At 40.5% G+C, this 18,374-nt stretch overlaps 1 protein-coding gene across 5 annotated transcripts in view; it reads right to left on the reverse strand.

Moving 5' to 3' along the window:
* The window catches only part of MAP3K20 (mitogen-activated protein kinase kinase kinase 20), a 91,328-nt gene that overhangs the window by 21,590 nt on the left and 51,364 nt on the right, over nt 1-18,374 (reverse strand). For 4 of the 5 annotated variants that reach the window (XM_030485772.1, XM_030485773.1, XM_030485774.1 and 1 more), the window contains exons 10-11: nt 17,243-17,349; nt 11,200-11,335 (exon numbers count right to left, since the gene is read on the reverse strand). In XM_030485772.1, the coding sequence (XP_030341632.1) occupies nt 11,200-11,335; nt 17,243-17,349 (243 nt within the window). Of the gene's footprint in view, nt 1-1,915; nt 6,960-11,199; nt 11,336-17,242; nt 17,350-18,374 lie in introns of those variants that run through there. The other variant, XM_030485776.1, reaches the window with a different exon arrangement.

An 18,374-nucleotide genomic window follows, 5' to 3' on the forward strand; every position in this document is an offset into this window, starting at 1 on the left:
TCCCCTTCACCCAAATTTTACTCTGGTGGCTGATTTTATTCAGTTCTTTTTCTCCTGCAATGGGCAGGACTTCAGGCTGCAGCTCTCATACGGACATACTAAACCCTTGGATTCACACTGGCCACAGGCTGGCTCCAACAGCATGGTGGCCATGCTAAATTAAACCCATCACTTTATGTAGGTAAAATTATCAATAGATCTCTGATAGAAACAATTTAGGAAGCAAAAGTAAACCCTCTGATGGCAAAGGACTCTCTATCTGCCTCTCCTCTTGGCTCTGGCCCTATGGGAAGGCTTTTGCTATGGCTTTGATACCACCTAATTTCTGCAATTAAAATAATGCTGTGATTAAGACTCTCCCAAATTATGGGTATTCTCTGGAAAAGGAATGAAAACTGTCACTTGACAGCAGTGAAGCAGAATTTGGAGGCAGGCCGCTGTGGCCAGTCTTCCTGTGCAAACAAGTCTCTTGGTTTCTGGCAGCTCTTCACAGCTGCTCCCCTGAGCACTTCCCAGCCTCCTCCCGTGCTGCAGCCCGCACAGGGCACACTTTGTTGTATGCAGGATGGTGTTAGCTCTTGAAGCACAAGGAAACCACGGAGGAGGTGCAGGAGCATGGCTGCGCTAAGTGAAATTCTGGGATGATTGGAAAACTGACACAGGAGAAGATGTCACTGCCATACTGATTGCCATTTTACTCATTCAAGCATATGGTATCCCAAGCATCACCTTCTTGGCGTTTCTATCTGGTTGAAGGGTTAACATTAACTGGCATGTATGTACTTGGACTGTCAGTGTCTCCCAGAGGCTCAATACCATGATGTTGTTGCAAGCTTATTTGATGTACATAACACTGACTTACAAGAGACTCAGCCCAGTTACCCACCAGCCCCCAAGGCCTTGTTACCTGCTCCAGAGACACCCACGAGCTCTCCAGCCTCCCCCCTCCCCAGACAGGCATTTTCCTGGGCAGGCGCTCACCCCTGCCTGCCTCCGGCTGAACTCTGAGCCCAGGGCAGAGCTGCCCTCATGTGCCTGAGCACTTCCCTGGCTCTCCAGGCAGGAGACCAGCGTACAGTGTAATCCGCTCACAACCTCCAGCCATCACTGTGAAACATCCTTTGTGTCATTCCCATGAAACTCCCATTGAAGGAGTTGTGACTGCTACTCACCCCACTCAGGGACCCATCAGATCCTCCTCCTCCACCAATGTCTCCGCCAAACCTTGCTGGGCACAAACCATCCATGAGACCAGCTGAAGCCACCTCTGTGAGGAGGACTTAGTGGACCCTCAAACCCATCCCTTTGCCCACTGCTTCCCCAAAGGGGGCAGAGCCAAAGGCATCAGGGTGAAGTGGCAGAAAGATGTGTCTGCCAGAAAAAGAGACCTTCCAGACTTTTTCTCTCTACTATACTACACTTCCAGCCAATCTTCTCAACCTACGTGCTCTTAGTCAGGCATTGCCTATGCTAACAGCTACCCATAGCCTGGGTAGGACACTGTGGGGCAAAAGTAGTGCTTGGGGCAACACCTGAGCACAAGGGAGGAAAAGTGGCAATCGTAAACATCCTTAGGAAGGCAATGGGTTGTGCCTTTTGTAAGTACTTATAGTCAAACCAGCTGGTGCTGTGGGAGGAGCCTGGCACAATAATTGTACAACTGAATCATTTACTGCAGAAGTCAAATATTGCATTTTTAGTTGCATAAGGGATTTTTCCAGCTTTTCCCGTGTTTAAATATAACCAGTATTGTATTTAATATAACCAGTTTTGCATTATTTCAGTATTTTTTTTTTTAAAGATGGGAGAATAAAGAAGTGTCACAGTGAGTAATACAAAAAGTGACTTAAACCAGTAGACAATAAAGAACCTCTTGAAACACCAGCATTTTACACAGGGACACAGATGCATAAAATTTACTGTCAAAATGTTTATTGCAAAATAGAAGTTTGGAACAAAGAGAAGCAAAGGAAAAAGTTCACATCAAAAGAAAGTTTATGACACCAATTGAGGAAATTGAATACATTGCATGATTTCTTTCTGTTTGTTTGCTTTGGTTTTACACTGGAAAATCAAATCCACAGTGTGAATAAAACAAGACATCATATGTCAAGTGCAATAAAGAGAATAACTGACGCTGCAAGGTTTTACCACACAGAAGTGTAACATTGCATGTTCCACACAAATGATATATTCAGTTTACAGCACAAGAGTTTTGGCACAGGCGTTGCACTCAGCTTTGTTTTTTTCAGAAGGGAAAATGAAGTTTTCTAACACTGTGAAAATATTTTCTATTCAAATCTCATCAGTTCACACTTGAAGTGTAAGTAGCATTGACTCCTACTATTCAGTACAAAACTTCTTCAGTAGTGCAAAAGCAAGAAATGCAGTGGACTATATCTGACTTTCAAAGGCATATGAATATTCAGCACACAATATAAAATGTTTAAAGAAAGTTGTTGGTTCTACAGTTTTAAAATTAAATCTTCACACATCAGAAATCTCTGTGCAGATTTTACAGTGTACACTGAGTCGAAGTCTGGGGGAAAAGGGAAAGGTCTCTCCTCCAGGCTCCTACCAGTGCATTTTAAGGGCTGTGAAAATTACTAAATGAACTTATTTTTCTACCTGAACATTCTACCTAGGACTGTAGTTAAAACCTCTGTCAAGGTAGAGGTCTTATTAAAAACCTGTAAAAGCTGCCTGATTACAGAAAAAGGAACTACAGTTCTAAAGACACACAGTAACACTGCTGAATACTTAACAGTGATATGCACAGTATGGATTTACTACTACTGCCGATAGCAATAGAAATCATTATTGCATCAAATATTTAACTCAGAATAACCACTTTAAAGCCCAGAAGGAAAGGGAATCAACATCTAACAAAACCAGCGGAACAATAAACAAACGACTGTGACAGGGAGCTGTGCCAGACCTCACGTCCCGGAAGCCCTTCCCATCTAGAGGGTTCAAGCTCCACATCAGGCAGCACACAACTGGCCGGGGATGCAGCACACCTACACACTGTACCTTGGAACACTTGATACTCCAAGGAATTAGTCCTGTGATTGTCAGATCTAAAGGTTTCCTCTGTTAATTCCCCCTTCCATTTTTTGCTGAAAGAAAAGAAAGGGAGTTGGGAGTTGGACATCCTGTCTTGGTCCCAAGCTCACTCTCTACTTTTAAGCAAGCCAAAAGCTGATCCTCACCATTCTTCTTCTGGGCCATTTACCCATGTAAGTCAACACTGGCACTGCAACTGTCCTGTCTGGTAAAACCAAGAAGTTCAGGCCTGTTGTTACCTTTCCCCTCTGTCAAATGCAGCAACATCATTTTACTGCAGATACCTCCAGGGCTTTATGGAAGGTAGAGAAAACTGGGATCTCAAAAGATCTGGTGGGGATAGTGAGCTGAGAGGTGTACGAGGCACAAGAAGGCTTTTGGTGGCTTTGCTCACAGCCCAGAACAGCCAGAGAAACACCTTCTGTGTTTGGTTAATGCTTTAATAAGCTGGCATACTATGTGGCTGTGGACTGCTGTGGAAATGTACATAGCCTGGTGATAATACAGGTAGAAGACGGACTGGGTTGCACTGCAGAGCAAAATCAGGTGTGGAAGATGAAATATCCTGACCTTCTCCAACCAACATACCTGCCCACCAGAGCTACTTTCAAAACCCTTATCTAGTGAGAAGCATACCAGAAGCAGAAACAACACAGCTTCATTCTCACTTATGATTTTTGGCTTGTAAACTGGAGACATCTGGTATGAAAGTCATCACAAGAAAGTAAAAATGCAATTAATACCACTATTTTTTTAGTAAGCCTAGCCAATACAGTAATTACAACACTATCTTCAAGGGAACTGCATCAGAAGAGTCTGTCATGTTGTCACCTTTTCTGTAATTCAGAGACCTTTGCCTCTTTGAACACAGAGGTTAAGTTTTACAAGAGTTTAAATTTTTCCTTAATACATTATTTGTCAAAGCAAATTAAGCTATATGGGGAAAGAAAGGGGAAGGAGAGGGGAAAAAAAAATCCATCTTTGTTTCATTAAAACATACTAGAACTAATTAGATAGCAGAAATTCCTATGAGCATGCTACCAAATTCTGATATTTTGCTGAAATAAGTTACACTCCTGGGTAAGCACAAAACCTTGAAGACAGACTTAAATCTTGTGATTTTGCAACTATGAAACCCTGTGTCATACTACTTAGGGACTATTTTTTACTTTGGTAAAGACTGAGGGAGTAGATTTACAAACCCATGCAAATATAAATGTGCATGAAGTGCTCTGAGATTGTCAGATGCTAAAAAAGTTCAAAACATCAGTGCTAGGGACAGAATTTTTGTTGCTTTTTCTTTTGACTACTAAATGTGATGAACCAAATTTCATTTTCAGTTAAAGCTGTACAACCCTACAGTGGTAATTTATGCACAATGACACACATCTTAAGATCTAAAGTGCACCTATTAGATTACACAAATCCATCAAATTTTGCTGGGTGCAAAGTGGCAGTTACAAAAATAGTATCATTGCTGTGGGTGTTAGCAGACATAGACTTACAAAAACAGTACAAATCTGCACCGGTAAAAAGCTTATTTGCTCTTATTTCCATCTCACTATTTGCTCCTTAGTCCCTTTTTCTCCCTAAAATCAGGTTGCTTTAATGGACCTAAGAAGCCATCCCTACCTGTGCCAAAGGAGCAAGTTTCCCCTTGAGATACTCCGTAAACTTCTTGCATCATTTACATTACAATTCTGTCATGAGAAAAGCTTCCTGATACAAGAGGGTTAACTTAAAGCCGATGGATTTGCCACTGTTGTTAGGAAGAAGGTGGCATGTGGAATGACATCCTACAGAAATTAAGTATCTTGGCGGGTCTAATCATGTGCAAACTGAGTGGAGTACGCTAGCTCAAAGCGCAGCACTTGCTGCCTTGCAGGTTACCAGACAGTGCTGATGCTTAAGGATAAATCAACAATCAACTCTCACAACCCAAAGAGATGCCCAGTCGCCACTCTAGATAAACTCCTTCAAAGAACTTTCTCTTTTGTTGAGTGAACATGTAATGATTTCAGGCCTGCTGTTATCTAATGTATCCATTTTTCTCTAAGCTATCTACAAGAACACTCACCATAATATGTAGGTTAGAGCTGTGTAACAGGCAAGCCTGTAATTAAAGAAGCCGCTCAAAACCTGAAGTTTTCATAAAAGAAACCCCTCCAGTAATTGAGAATGGAATTTTGATGTCTTATTCCCACTGCAGCTGAACTAGTTTTTCTTTTGAAATGCTGCCCTTCTTCCTTGGGCAAATATTTTACAACAACATCTTCCTTTCTAACCTGCATTTGTGTTTGCGCTGGTTTTCCCTCCCTCCTTCTGCATTACCACTAAAGGAGTCATCAGGAGAAGCATACTCACTGCTCTCAACATTAAGTGCCTGGCAGGCAATTATTGCCAGCAGATTGTTACACACCGAGTTTTACAGTAAGTCGTAACAGCAGTGGCAATACTTTAAAAGTGATTTAGCTGCAAGAAACAGGTACACAGAGCCTAGTAAATGCTCCTCACATTACTGCCATCACATGTGAGAATGTCACACAAGCAACAGCAGTAAGGCCCAAGCTGAAATGCCATTGTGGCTCATCTTTGTCCTTTCATCAGGGTAGTGCACACTCTTTAGGAGATGTAAGAGAATCAAAATTTACTAACACTGATTTTTACTCTCAGGTACAAGAATAAGTCCATCAAAGTTAATGAGGCTTCCTGGATTTACATCAACATAGCTGAAAATTACCTTCTAGATCACAATATCTGATAATAGATGCAGAGGTCTGATTGCAGTTCACTTTGCTAGAGTGAATTATATACACATGCACATACACGTGAGGGGGAAAAAGGAACATTTATACAAATCACCTACTAATAGAGACTACCTGGATTCTGCTGCTATTCAGTTTTTAAACTGTGTATTTAAGTAACCCCTCTCTTCCCCCCAACCAAGCTTCTCTCTTCCTAGCAGTATATTTGTGACTTCCCACAATGCCGCCTTGAAAAAAGGCTTTAAATTAGAAACACAGCAAACCCCTTCACTGCAACAGTAAGAAAGAATGGATTGTAGAGAATAGCAAATTTGGAAGTACAAGTATATTCATATGATTGACAATTAAAGGGGTAAGGGAAATGACAAAAAACACAAAAGAAAAATTTGAAGTACATTAATGGCATTAAAGGCATTGAAGTTTCCCCCAATGTTTTCAGATCTTAAGTTTATCAAGCCACAGTTTCTGTAATCAGGCACCAAGAATTATAGATATAATCATGGTTCTTAAAATAATAATAATCTCAATTAATTTGGAAAGTTTAGTTCCAAATTTAATCAAAGCAGAAATAAGTCAGCAAAATCTAAACAAAAACAACATGTCTTTCTACACACAAACATGCTCAGCCTGGAAAATGTCTCACATTTTTTTTTCTTCTTTTACAGGATTTAAACAGACCAAACTGACAGGATTCTTGTTCTAAAACTTTATTGTTTTGCTTTGCTAAAACTGATTTCAGGGTTAATTCTATAACTGATTTCATTCGCTGCTATCATCTGTGTCATCAAAATAATCATCATCATCATCGACATCTGACCAGTCGAATTCACTGAAACCCAAAGCCATGTTGATTTTCTTTCCTTTTCTCATAGAGGTGGTTTTAGAAGAATTCTTTTTGGCTTGCATGTTTATCTGCATTCCAGAATGCAGGACAGATCCTGCTTTGTTCAGAGAGAAGATATCCCCAAAGCCCGTCATCATCAAGGCCTTCAGACTTTGGTTCATGCCAGCTACCTCCCCGTTACTTGTTGCTGTGATCTGACATGACATCTCTGCACTGTTTGACTCCTCTGTTTTAGATTCAAAGTAAGACTCCTCAGACATTCTTGCAGCAAGAGGTAAGAAAAACTATTTAAAGGAGGAAAGGACAGAGCAAAAGTGAAAGTTAGAACCAATTTAAAAATCGAGGAAAAAGACACCACCAGATTAGTTGGCAATCAACAGAAAGCACAACGATTAGTGAATCTAAACACGGAGATCAAGTCAGAATTCATTAAACCAGATAGCTTCATTCTGGGGTCTTTGTTCTTAAACTAAAGTGCAAAATCACTGAGTCGCATGGCAAGAACCACAGGTAGCAGAGCTTTCATGACAAAAGAAGGTTCAAACTCTTCAATCCTTCATTTTGTACAGCGTAAAACAGAATGTGACATTTCCCAGCCAGGCGGACTGGCTCCCAAGGCAATGTAGCTACAACAGAAGTCAGAGTGAGTTGCTTAATTGAACCTTTCAGGATTGAAGAATAAATCACGTTACGATCAGAGAAACCAAAGCTCCCAAAGTTTGGTGCAGAAGTAGCAGCCCTCTAAATATCAGAAGTAACAGCAGCAGTATTATTTGTGCAAAGACTGGTTTTGAGCCTATGCTCAAAAGGAGAGGAAGGGGTCAGCCTGCAACAGCCGCAGTCAGAAACGAGCCTCTCACCAATGCAATGGACACACAGGAACTGGCCTCCAGCCCGCACCAGCACCTTGCTTCTGGAAGTGGTCCCAGGGAGGAGCAGGCAGGGAAAGAGAGGCTGTTTGGTCAGCTTGTCAGCTTCTTCAGCTTGGTTGTATTTTCATTTTATTTTAGTGATACCAATAGATATCTGCCATTTGGTTGTACATCATGTTAAACCTCTACTGATTTAATCTTCACAGATAATGGCATTTTCCTGACCCAATCTGTTTGTAATAACAAATGAAATGTGCCCTCTCCAGCTAAATAATGATTAATGCCTCTTCAAAGTGGCTGGGCTAGTAATCTCTGTGACGTGCTTGCCTCTTGTCCACAGGGAGTAAAAACCTGTGAGTTTCATCCTAAACTACCTACTAAAGCAACAGCAAAGGAGCTGTGTGTGAACACCTGAACTGGCCTTTCTTTCCAATGCTGTTTGCAAAATCACCCATCCAAAACTCATTTCACATATTTTTTAACCTAATCAGAAAACTGACCAAAGAGCCAGTGGCAGTTCATCACAATGATCTACAGGGGTCATTATGGTGATGTCCTGGTAACACAGAAGTTGTCATGGCCAGGCTACTCAAAGAGTGCCCATTTCTTGGCAAAACCACTTACAAATTGCCAATCATTAAAAAGGACAAAATGTGTCTTTTGTTCCTCTCAGGTTTTCCCTGCTTACATAGGCTTTCTGTTTGTGTTGTGGTTAACAAAAGTTAGTGATCATGGTTTAAGAAAAATTAAGAAGTTGGAGAGAGGGGGTACATCCTACGGCTAAGCTTCTGTACAGGAAAACAATTACACCATCACCAGAGCACTACTTGGCTCAAGGACACCAAAAGCTCCTACTGATAAAGAGAAGGAATATTTTAGAATAAAGATCTAGCCACAGAAATGAGATGCCCAGCACACACAATTCAGTGTCAGGTAGTTCCTCCATGACTTTAGAGTTTTAGTCACTTTAGATCCACAGAAGAGCATCCCCTGATGATAAAAAAAGCTGCAAAACAGCCTTCTGCTAAAACACATTTCTGGGTCAGTGTTTGTGCAATGCCTGGCAGTGGGTAAACTGTGAATGAGCCATAACTGTGGCTCATTTTGTGAGTTACAATCACCTTACTTCCTCCATATTTTGCCATCTCATTATGGATGAGATAACTTAGGAGAACTTAGGAGCTCTTTGCGCTAGGATCTGCCTGATGCTGCCGTAATACTGCAGTTCATGATAACTATCATGAAGAGACTTTATAGATGGCTGGGTACCCCAATCTCTGTACAAGCCACTGTTCTTAAATGACCACCTGTAGGTGTAGGTCACCACAGATAAATATCTGGATTCCATGCCTTGCTCACTGTCTTCCTCTAAATATCAGCTTCTGAAAGTCAGGTCCTCTTTCAAAAGAAGTCTCCCGTTTCACTGCAGCTGTGGATATATTTTACTCCTCCAAAAGGCTCCAGATTCCCTTGTGCAAGATGCTCTTGGAGATCTGCACAAAGGGAATCTGCAGAGATCAGACTCAAAGGTGTCTGTTTTATAAGACACAGCAGAAACAGGTTGAAAACAAGAGCAGGGAGAAACACTGCTTTCACAGAAGTGTTTATAAAGATTAGTTCATACTTCTCTCATGCTAACATGTGTAAAAAGCTATACTTTATTCTATGGAGTAGGAGCAGCCTGCCACTTATAGCTACCTACCATGCAGAATGGCAGGATGAAGCTTCTACCAACCCTAGAATGCTGGAGAATCAAGTGCCAGAGACAGCTTCCCTGTTCTCCTTTCACTTGGTTCAAGTTTCTCCTCCTGCACGCCACTTTAATAGTATTTTACTAGCCTCTGGTCTTTACCGCAGAGAAAAATAAAGAAGTGACTGCAGAGCATAGAGCAGGGATGACAGTACCAGCTAAGATATAGCAAGGCTTAGTGTTGGTTAAGAACCTGGTATAAGCCTAGTGGGCACCCTAAGCTGTGTTATTGGCTCTGGTTGCCGTATCTTTACTACTGTTTTTACAGCAAACGTAGCTTAGAATCAAGCAATGCACCTCCCTGTTGCAATCCTCCACTTTGATACTGTTGAGCAGACATACCGTGAACCAAGGGAGGGAGGGAGACACTTGACTCCAAGGGTTACAGCTTGCAAACAGAATGCTCAGGGATATTTTGCAAATGGTTTACAGCTATGAATTTAAAATATAGTTGTGTTTGTAACCAGTGCCTTGTAGAACTTCATTTGCTATGGGAAAAAAAAACCCAATCCTGCTTGAACAAGCCATTTTTTGCTAGTATGTCAATTTTTTTCAAACAAAATGGCTTTTTAAAAGCTGTTCCATGTAACAGTTCGATAAAGATCTATGGAAAAAAACAAACCTATATTTCTCTATTAGAAGAAATTGCATTTAAATGCAATAGGAGAGTTGGGTTAATGTTATGCAGAAAGATAGTTCATGCTTAGCACAATAGGCCGCAGCACAATGCTTTATTCTTTCAGCAATGCCAGCTCTAAGTGAAAAGTAGAAGTCATAAGCAAGTACAGCATAAAAAACCCTAGGGCCTTGCCCGTGAAAAGATTTGCTCATTAAGGCTGTGTCTCATGCTGTGCTCAGGATAGACGATGGCCCACAGCTCAGTTACTGGAAGTTTGCAAGCGTTAAAGCAAGCGTTTAGGTATCTACTGAGAACATACAGTATCTGCACATAGGAAAACATTCATTTTTCATGATTTCATTACTGCATGTTCACAGCTGGAACATGAATGCAACTTCATTCAAACAACAGCAATAAGCTATGCCTTAAAAACAAGTTGCATATAAATAGGTCTGGCTGGAATCAAGGCTGTAAGTAGGATAAAATTGTGCATAGGAAAAATCATATGCTGCTGCAATCTCAATTTGGTATTTGTTTTTGCCAGTGCTTTAAAAACAAGTAATACAGTACTTTTCTTAACAACAATTCTGTTGTAACATGTCTAGCCATGCACCAGCCCTGTGGTCCTCCCTCTGCCAATCAGTATTCAAGAGCACCACATTTCATTAAGAAATTCAAGATAATCCAAAAAAGTTTTTTGTTCAATTTATTAATAGAAACGTGGCAATCCTAACAGCTAGTAACTGGCCAGTACCAAGTATGTTAAATGAAATTATGAACAAAGCCCTAAATTAACACTTCAAATTTTGACCTTCTTTTTCCCAGAATGAAAACTTACTTCTTCTCAAAGAACTAAAAAAAACGTACATAGGTCTCTCAAACCTTCTTCTCAAGAAAAAAATTATTCTTACATTTAAGACCAAATCCTGCATCCATTAAAGTTAACAACTTTCTAGTTGAAAAGTTAATTTACTGAGTGCAATCAACTTTTAAACCTGAGAACTGTAATTAAATCAATGGGAAACTACTTAAGTGCCCATGGCACAATATGAACTATCAGCAATATCTGGTATCTGACGGATTAGCCAAATTCTTTAAAAATAGTACAGTTATTTTCAGTGATGTAATAAAATAGACTTTAACTGGCCCAAAGGAACAACTAAAGGTAACAGGAGCACTATTTCCTTGGTGTGTCTTTAGACACACACAGACGCACATACACATAGACAAAGCCCCAAATACTTTCTGAAGTAAGATGAAAGGTTGAATTATTGTCTACTTACAGGAGTATTGGACTGTTCGGTTAACTTCTGCTCCCACATCCTCAAACGTCGCTCCCGTTCCTTTAGTTCCTGCTCCTTAAAGCTCAGATCACGCTCCAGTTTCTTTAGTCTCTCTAAGGTTGCCTCAATTTCACATCTGCACGGAGACAATTTGTTATGTCTTGTCTTTTCCTGGCAGATATAAATTGTTCATAATTCCTACTTGAATGCTAATTAAATGTGAAAGTCTGAAAAGTACAATACTAACTGAAGCAGTTCATTTAATTACCAAATGCAAAGCCTTTCAGAGCTTTAAGAACAACTGGCAATGTTTATACTTGAGAATAACCATAATACCTTCAGTTGAAGAAAAATATCATTTAAGAGACAAAAATGCCACAGAATAACAACACTTCAAAAACTAGAATGTCATCTTTTCCCTCAACATCATGAAAAACAACCTTAACCATAAAGAAACTCCATTAAAAACTGGTAATGGGACAATCATTAGCAACACAATATGGGCAGTCTAAGAAGCCCATTTGCCTGAGTCTGTAACTTGGATATAAATATTATTTGGACTTATACTCAAAATACACAGAAACACCACTGGGGTGTTTTTCCCACTCACATTCCCGTTTCTCTAGGTGAAGACACAAGAGCAAGAATATACACCGTGATATGATCCAACCCTACAAATAGTTACAAATACAAGCTTCTTGAGTTAGGAACAGTTAATAAAAGGATTTGGTTTACTTTTGTCTGCTTCTCACCATACACACAAAGGTGTGAAAAATAAGAAAGGCAGGAAGTGAAGGCAGTACTCTAAGAAGCTTCAGATACTGTCTTTATTGGGTTACATTGTATGTAGTTTGCGTTAACATGCTTTCTGATGGACAGTATCTTTTAAACACATGAACTGAACTGCTCTTGGAAAAAAGTTTAACAAGTTTTGCACTAGAAATGCATGGGTGTATACCAGAAGTACAGAAAAAGTAATTCTGTCACTAAATTGAGTCACTTTTTTCACTTGTGGGATAACAAAAAAAACCCCAAAACCCAAACCAACTCCAATTTGTATCACAGGTTGTATTTGCATGTAACAAACTATTTCTGTGACTGTTTGGGAGACCGTGCACTGCCTGCTACCTGTGTCCTGAATATTACTTCAACTGTTTCCTGTTCACATTGTGGGAATAGTCAATCACAGCATTTTGTTTTCCACCTACAGCAAGCAAGCTCCTATGAGGCAAAGATTCTGAAGAAAGCTCTGAAAACAGCTGCTGGGACTCTGCAATACCAAATCTTCTGCTCAAACTTTCACAACATTTTCCCTTTATAAACACACTGCAAACAAAATCTGCTCCTTCTGATGTTTTAAAAAAGAAAACAAAAGGGCTTTAGGGGGTTGGGGGGAGAATGATTTCTTCCTGCAAAACTCCTGTCCTCGCTCCTAGCAGGGAATGATTAAGCTCTTCTCCAGTACCGACTTAAAGGAGTTCAGGCTCTCAATGTGGGGAATGCATACCCAAATAGCCTATTTAAGTAAATGAAATAATTTAAATATTCCAAATCTTATAGATTTCTTATTTTAATGAGACACCTCTGTCAGAGAGTAATGCTTACAAACTACAGCAAAAGGATTCAGAGCTGGAATAACTATCAAACTCTACTGCAAACTCTTACCACCCTGCTTAATTCTACTGCAAAAATCAGCCACCTGGGGCAAGGGCATTTATCACACTTAAATCCTGCTGAGTGAGCTGTTCGATGTGGTGGTCAGAACAAATGCCCCGCACAATTAGTATGCTTCAGATTTCAAGCAAAATTCTCTCTCGTATTTAGGCATGCAAAGGTCAAGGCTGATCTCTGTGCTGGGTGGAAAGTGGTCACGCATCCTAATAAGGAGACAATAAAGGAAGAAACTGGCCAGAAGGTCAGGAAGTGACTCCTCTCCAAACATTCATTTTGCTACCACAAACCTTTTCTGACAGGTGCAACATATACTATACAATCTACTGTGGGAACTACAGAGCAATCTGAGGATAGTTGCAAGTGCTGCTTTTCTTAGCTTGTCTCTCAAGATCACTGCTACTTATATGCAACTCTATAATTTTTAAAATATGTAAATTAAGTTCTCTTTTAAATAACATTCTGCACTAGGAAAGTCCTGGTAACAATAGCTTTCTGTATGTCAAAAGTCAGTTTTGTGCTGTAATTACCTCTCTTCATTAGACAGAAACTTCTCTATAATAAAAGGTCAGTCTGTGAAAACAGTTGCATTCTGAAAAATAATTCCACTGTATAATAAAACTGTGTAATTAAAGAGAAAGCTACCCTACATTGCCCAGTTAATGAGTCTTACTTCATAAATGAGGCAGCTTGAAATATCATACATGGCAGGGCATGTGGATTTGTTTGCTTCTGTAGTTCTGCAGTCTGAGCTTACTGGCTTTTCTAGAATAATCTCATTCTGTGACATTGAAGAACATATACTGTATTATTAGAAACTATAATGATAAACAGCCACAGATAAACAAATGCCAGTCATTGTTTTTAATATGTCTAATAATCAGAATCACTACTGATACACTAACAAAAGTATCGCTAATAGACTATTTTAATCATTAGAACAGCCGCTCGCGGGGAAGAGGAAGGAAGGAGAAATGCAGTTAGTATGTATGACTAAATGCAGACAAATGTGATCTCTCATTGAATTGGAACATCATTACTCCAATACTAATTTTTTTCCTACTGTAATAAAAGTGACTTGAGAAAGAGCTCCAAAACAATCACAGAATATGAACTCAAACATAAGGCAGACCCATGCAACTCAGTTGTCAGACAGTGCCGCAACTTGACTAAATAATAAGAATGTGAAGGGTAGAACAGTTAGGAAGATACTGAATTATTTTAAGGAAATGATAGAACAGGCAAGTTAAAATGTATTATTTATATAAACATGAAGACCTCTTAATGTTGCAAATAAGACCACACTGAAGATGTGTGGTCAAAGTGTCATTTATCTTATCACCTCTGTCCGTCTTGTATGGACTCAGCCCACTCTCAGTTTTCACGCCAGCCAGAGACATTGAAGACTCTGGTTACTCGCTATTACGGATGCATTTTTTGTATGTCTCTATACAAAAAGAACCTCACCTTGCCTCTTTTTAAGAGTGGGGAAAAAACGTAACCCCAGCTCATCTGAGCTTTGATTTGCTTTGATAAGTGCAGTATCGCTGTGAAAGTGCAGGATCTAGATCACTAATTTGGAAGTCTCTCAAAGGAACAAGTGTAACCTTCAAGCCTACCCTTCTCTAGGGTGATAGCCAGGCTTCATTAAAATTCCCTATTTCTTGGTAATGCATCTCATTCTTTCCCTATTGCTGGTTTAACTATCTCTTTGCAAATCACTATGGGATAAAATATATGTAAAAAAATAAAGCAATGAGTAAAACCATTTTCAATGCAGAAGTTAAACCACATTAAACTTCTGTGCAGCTGTTCTCAGAAATGGTCTTAGTCTGTCTTAGTTAACCTCTTGGGATTACTTTACGCATACATGTCTTTCACCTGCATGTTTTTTTGCATACTTTCTGTTAATTTGGCTTACCCTTCATGAGTGCCTCCATACAGACATGACTTTTGCATCAGGGATGGCAGCCGATACCAGAATTTGGGTAAGAGAGCATGCCTCTCACCCAGCTTCTGAGCAAGCCCCCACACGACTGTGCTCTTTCCACACTTCGTGTTTTCATTTCGACTTAATTCAGAAATCATCTTTGCTTTCAGGCAAATCATGCCCCATCATGAATTTCTATTTTCTCTCAAATATTTCCTTGTCTGCATGTGATTTATCCTTCCAAAAACAAAAAGCCAAATTTACCTTTAACACAAGTCTGCATGGTAACAAGTTTTCAGTGACTTGACAGCACCAAAGAACTTTTTGTTTCTACATGGCTTTTTATTAACACCTTGTTAGCCTTTCCTCATCTAAGCAATGCAGGTACATCAAAATGAAATTTGCCAGAAATACCCAAGTCACTCTCTAAGAAAGGAATCAATTTAGTAAAACAGAAGTTTAATGTTACCAAATGTCAATTAGCACAGCTTTTATTCTGCTATATTGGCAAAATTTAAGAAGGTATTTGATTTTCCTAAAGCAGTTAGAGTACCCCCAAGCAACAAACGATAGGACAAGAGGAAATGGCCTCAAGCTGCACCAAGGAAGGTTTAGATTGGAGATTAAGAAAAATTTCTTCAATGAAAGGTGATCAGGTATTGGAACAGGCTGCCCAGGACAGTGGTGCAATCACCATCCCTGGAAGTGCTCAAAAACTGTGTAGATGAGGCCCTTAGTGATACAATTTAGTGGTGGACTTGGCAGTCCTGGGATAATGTTTGGACTTGATGATCTTAAAGGTCTTTTCCAAGCTAAATGATTCTATGACTTGCTCATCTTTTAAATAAATGTTTTTACTATTTAGGGATTTATAAGAAACCCCTCACTGGGGGATATTTTTCTTCCAATTCTCCTTGTATTCTGTCTGCTGCCAAAATCACAATACGACATCCAGAGTTTGCATCAATAACGGTGGCCAACAGATCTGGTTTTATACTTTAAATACCCAACATTTGTCCCAAGCCTTAGAATACGGGTTTGGGGGGCAAGAGGCCACACTGATAACACTGTAAAATCAATACCCCGCATAAAAACCTTGTAAACATTTGAGAGCCGGGGAGCGGCAAGAAGGGGCACTGAACACAGCGTGCAGTGTGTTCAGTGCCTCGCAGGGCCGCCCGCAGGACACCGGCGCCGAGCGGGGGGCAGCCCCGGCCCCGGCGGCGGGGAGCGCAGGTGGGCGCCGTGGCCAGCAGGTGGCGCGCCGCTGCCGCCGCCGGGGCCCGAGGCCGCGGAGCTGCCGCCGGCGCGCTGCTGAGTCAGGGCAGGAGCGGCCCCGGCCCCGGCCCGGGCTATTTATAGTCCCTCCGAGTGACCGGGGGCCGCTCACTTTTTCCACTCGCCCGGTTAAAACTACACGTTTTGCTTTTCCCGGGAAGCCTGGGGAGGAAATGCGGCATGCTGGCTTTGATACGAGCCCCATTTCCACGGGCTCTTCCCCGTCCTCCAGCCGCCCCTGCGCCGGGGTTCTTCCATTCCTGCGCTGAGCCCCGGCAGGGAACCGTCCCATATTTCTGCTCCCAGCTCACCTGGAGCAGGGCCAGCGCTGCTTAATATAGACTGAGCACGACTGCCTGGTAAAAATCTTCTGCCTATGCAGAGCTGTTGTCAATTTTCTTTTCCAAACAGAAGGATGCACTGCGAAGCAGCGAGCTTCCTGACTGACACACAGGCTTTGGGGACAGGGTTTTAAAGTTTTGGCACATACCAAAAACAGGCTGAAACTTTTACTGTAAAACAGTGTCATGTAATAGCATTTTCTCAAATCTGCTCTCCATTTATAATCACTTATGAATAAAAATTACCATAGCAGTAGGTGCAATCATATGCTCAAGCAATGCCGGTGCACTATGCAAAACCACAGCTGGCTTGGGCATATGCTGAATGCACGGACACAAAGCCAATACAAAGGAGAGGATGCACAAAATGGCAGAACACATACTAGTGAAGACAAACAGAGGCTTGATTTGAAAATTTACTTTTTTATGCCCTTTATATTATTTTTTTTAACATATGCCTATACACTTTCTATGAAACTTGCATCAAACATAGGTTTACCTGAGTTGTTTTGCCCTCACACTTGTGACTGAAAACATGTAAATGGCTTTAAGATGTGAATCACAAAACCATAAATATCATGATACCTGAACCAGTGTAATTATAAATATAGGGTACAGCTAAGTGTATTGGCTCCTAATACAAGTTTCACAACATTCTGAGCATTCCTGAAAAACAAGGTAAGTTACGTTCTAAAAATACCTCAAGCACAGATATTTTCTACCAATACATCATCGGAGTCTGATGTCTTTCTGAAAAGAATATGGACTCACACCATTTAAAAGGGAAACAACATCATTTCATCTCAGGAAGAAGTAAACTTACCTCCACTCCGCCTTGTTATGCAGGAATGAGTTACACTGGTCTGGAAGGTTACTGTCATTTGACATAGATTCCAGGATTGAAATGATCTGCTTGAATGATGGCCTTTTCTGAAGATAAAAACCAAACCCACAGCATTTGCATTCATATATTACTACTGTGAAAAATTACTTGCAGGAATTTTTCAATTAAAAGACTACAAATAACAGAACTGGAATGCTGCTTTCTGAACACCACATCCTACATGAAGACTCTAAATTTGTAAATTTTCTTCTTTCTTTTTGTGCTTCCCATTGAATAAAAGGTTCATTTGGTAAGAGTCACGTAAGCTAGCGGGACTCAAGCCTTAGCTCAGTCTCCCATATCTACCATTAAACCTTTTGGTATTCAATAAGAGCATTAAACAACATTAGTAGCATAAATAACCATCAAGGTTCCTGATTCAAGGTTCCTGATTTCCTCAAGCTAAGAAGGAAAATACCGCCAAAAAGAGAAGGCTGGACCCATTAGCAACTGGTAATTAGACAGATGTCCTTTTAACAGGTAGTAACCCACACTCTTTAATGTGTGAACAAGCTATTTAGCTGCCCATCAAAAAAGGGTTTCTGGCCGCAGTTCCCCTCTTGCAGATGAGGACAAACTTTCCAGAAAACATCTCACTTAGCTATCTCAGGAGCAGACAGGGAAGAAGTGAAGATTGAGGCTAGATGAGGATGTCGTGCCTGGCAGCTGAGCTCATGTCAGTGGCGTCTGTGCTCTTCTGTCCTGGGCTCTCCATCCAGCGCCCACTGTGCTCACTAGTCATGGAAAGCAGTTAAAACTTCTGTATTTTCTACTTTCCCCTTAGTCCCAAAAGGAAGCTATGAAATAGGATAATAACTGAAAACTGAAAAAGCTACAGTTAAATGTGTTTCTTGAAAGAGCACTGACTCTGTTAGTCTGTTTGACAGACCCCAGACAAGGTTGAGACAAAAGGTTGAAACAAAACGTAGATACATAATAAGAGGATGATGCACATTCTCTCTCTATCCCGCCAGTAATTATACCATTTCTGCTAAAATTACAGATGCCGCAATTAAAACGTGCATTTTAATTTGGAAGCACAAAAACAATTAGGAACAATGCTGAGGTGTCT

The sequence above is a fragment of the Strigops habroptila genome, chromosome 5 (assembly GCF_004027225.2).
Source record: "Strigops habroptila isolate Jane chromosome 5, bStrHab1.2.pri, whole genome shotgun sequence".
Classification (NCBI taxonomy): Eukaryota; Metazoa; Chordata; class Aves; order Psittaciformes; family Psittacidae; genus Strigops; species Strigops habroptila.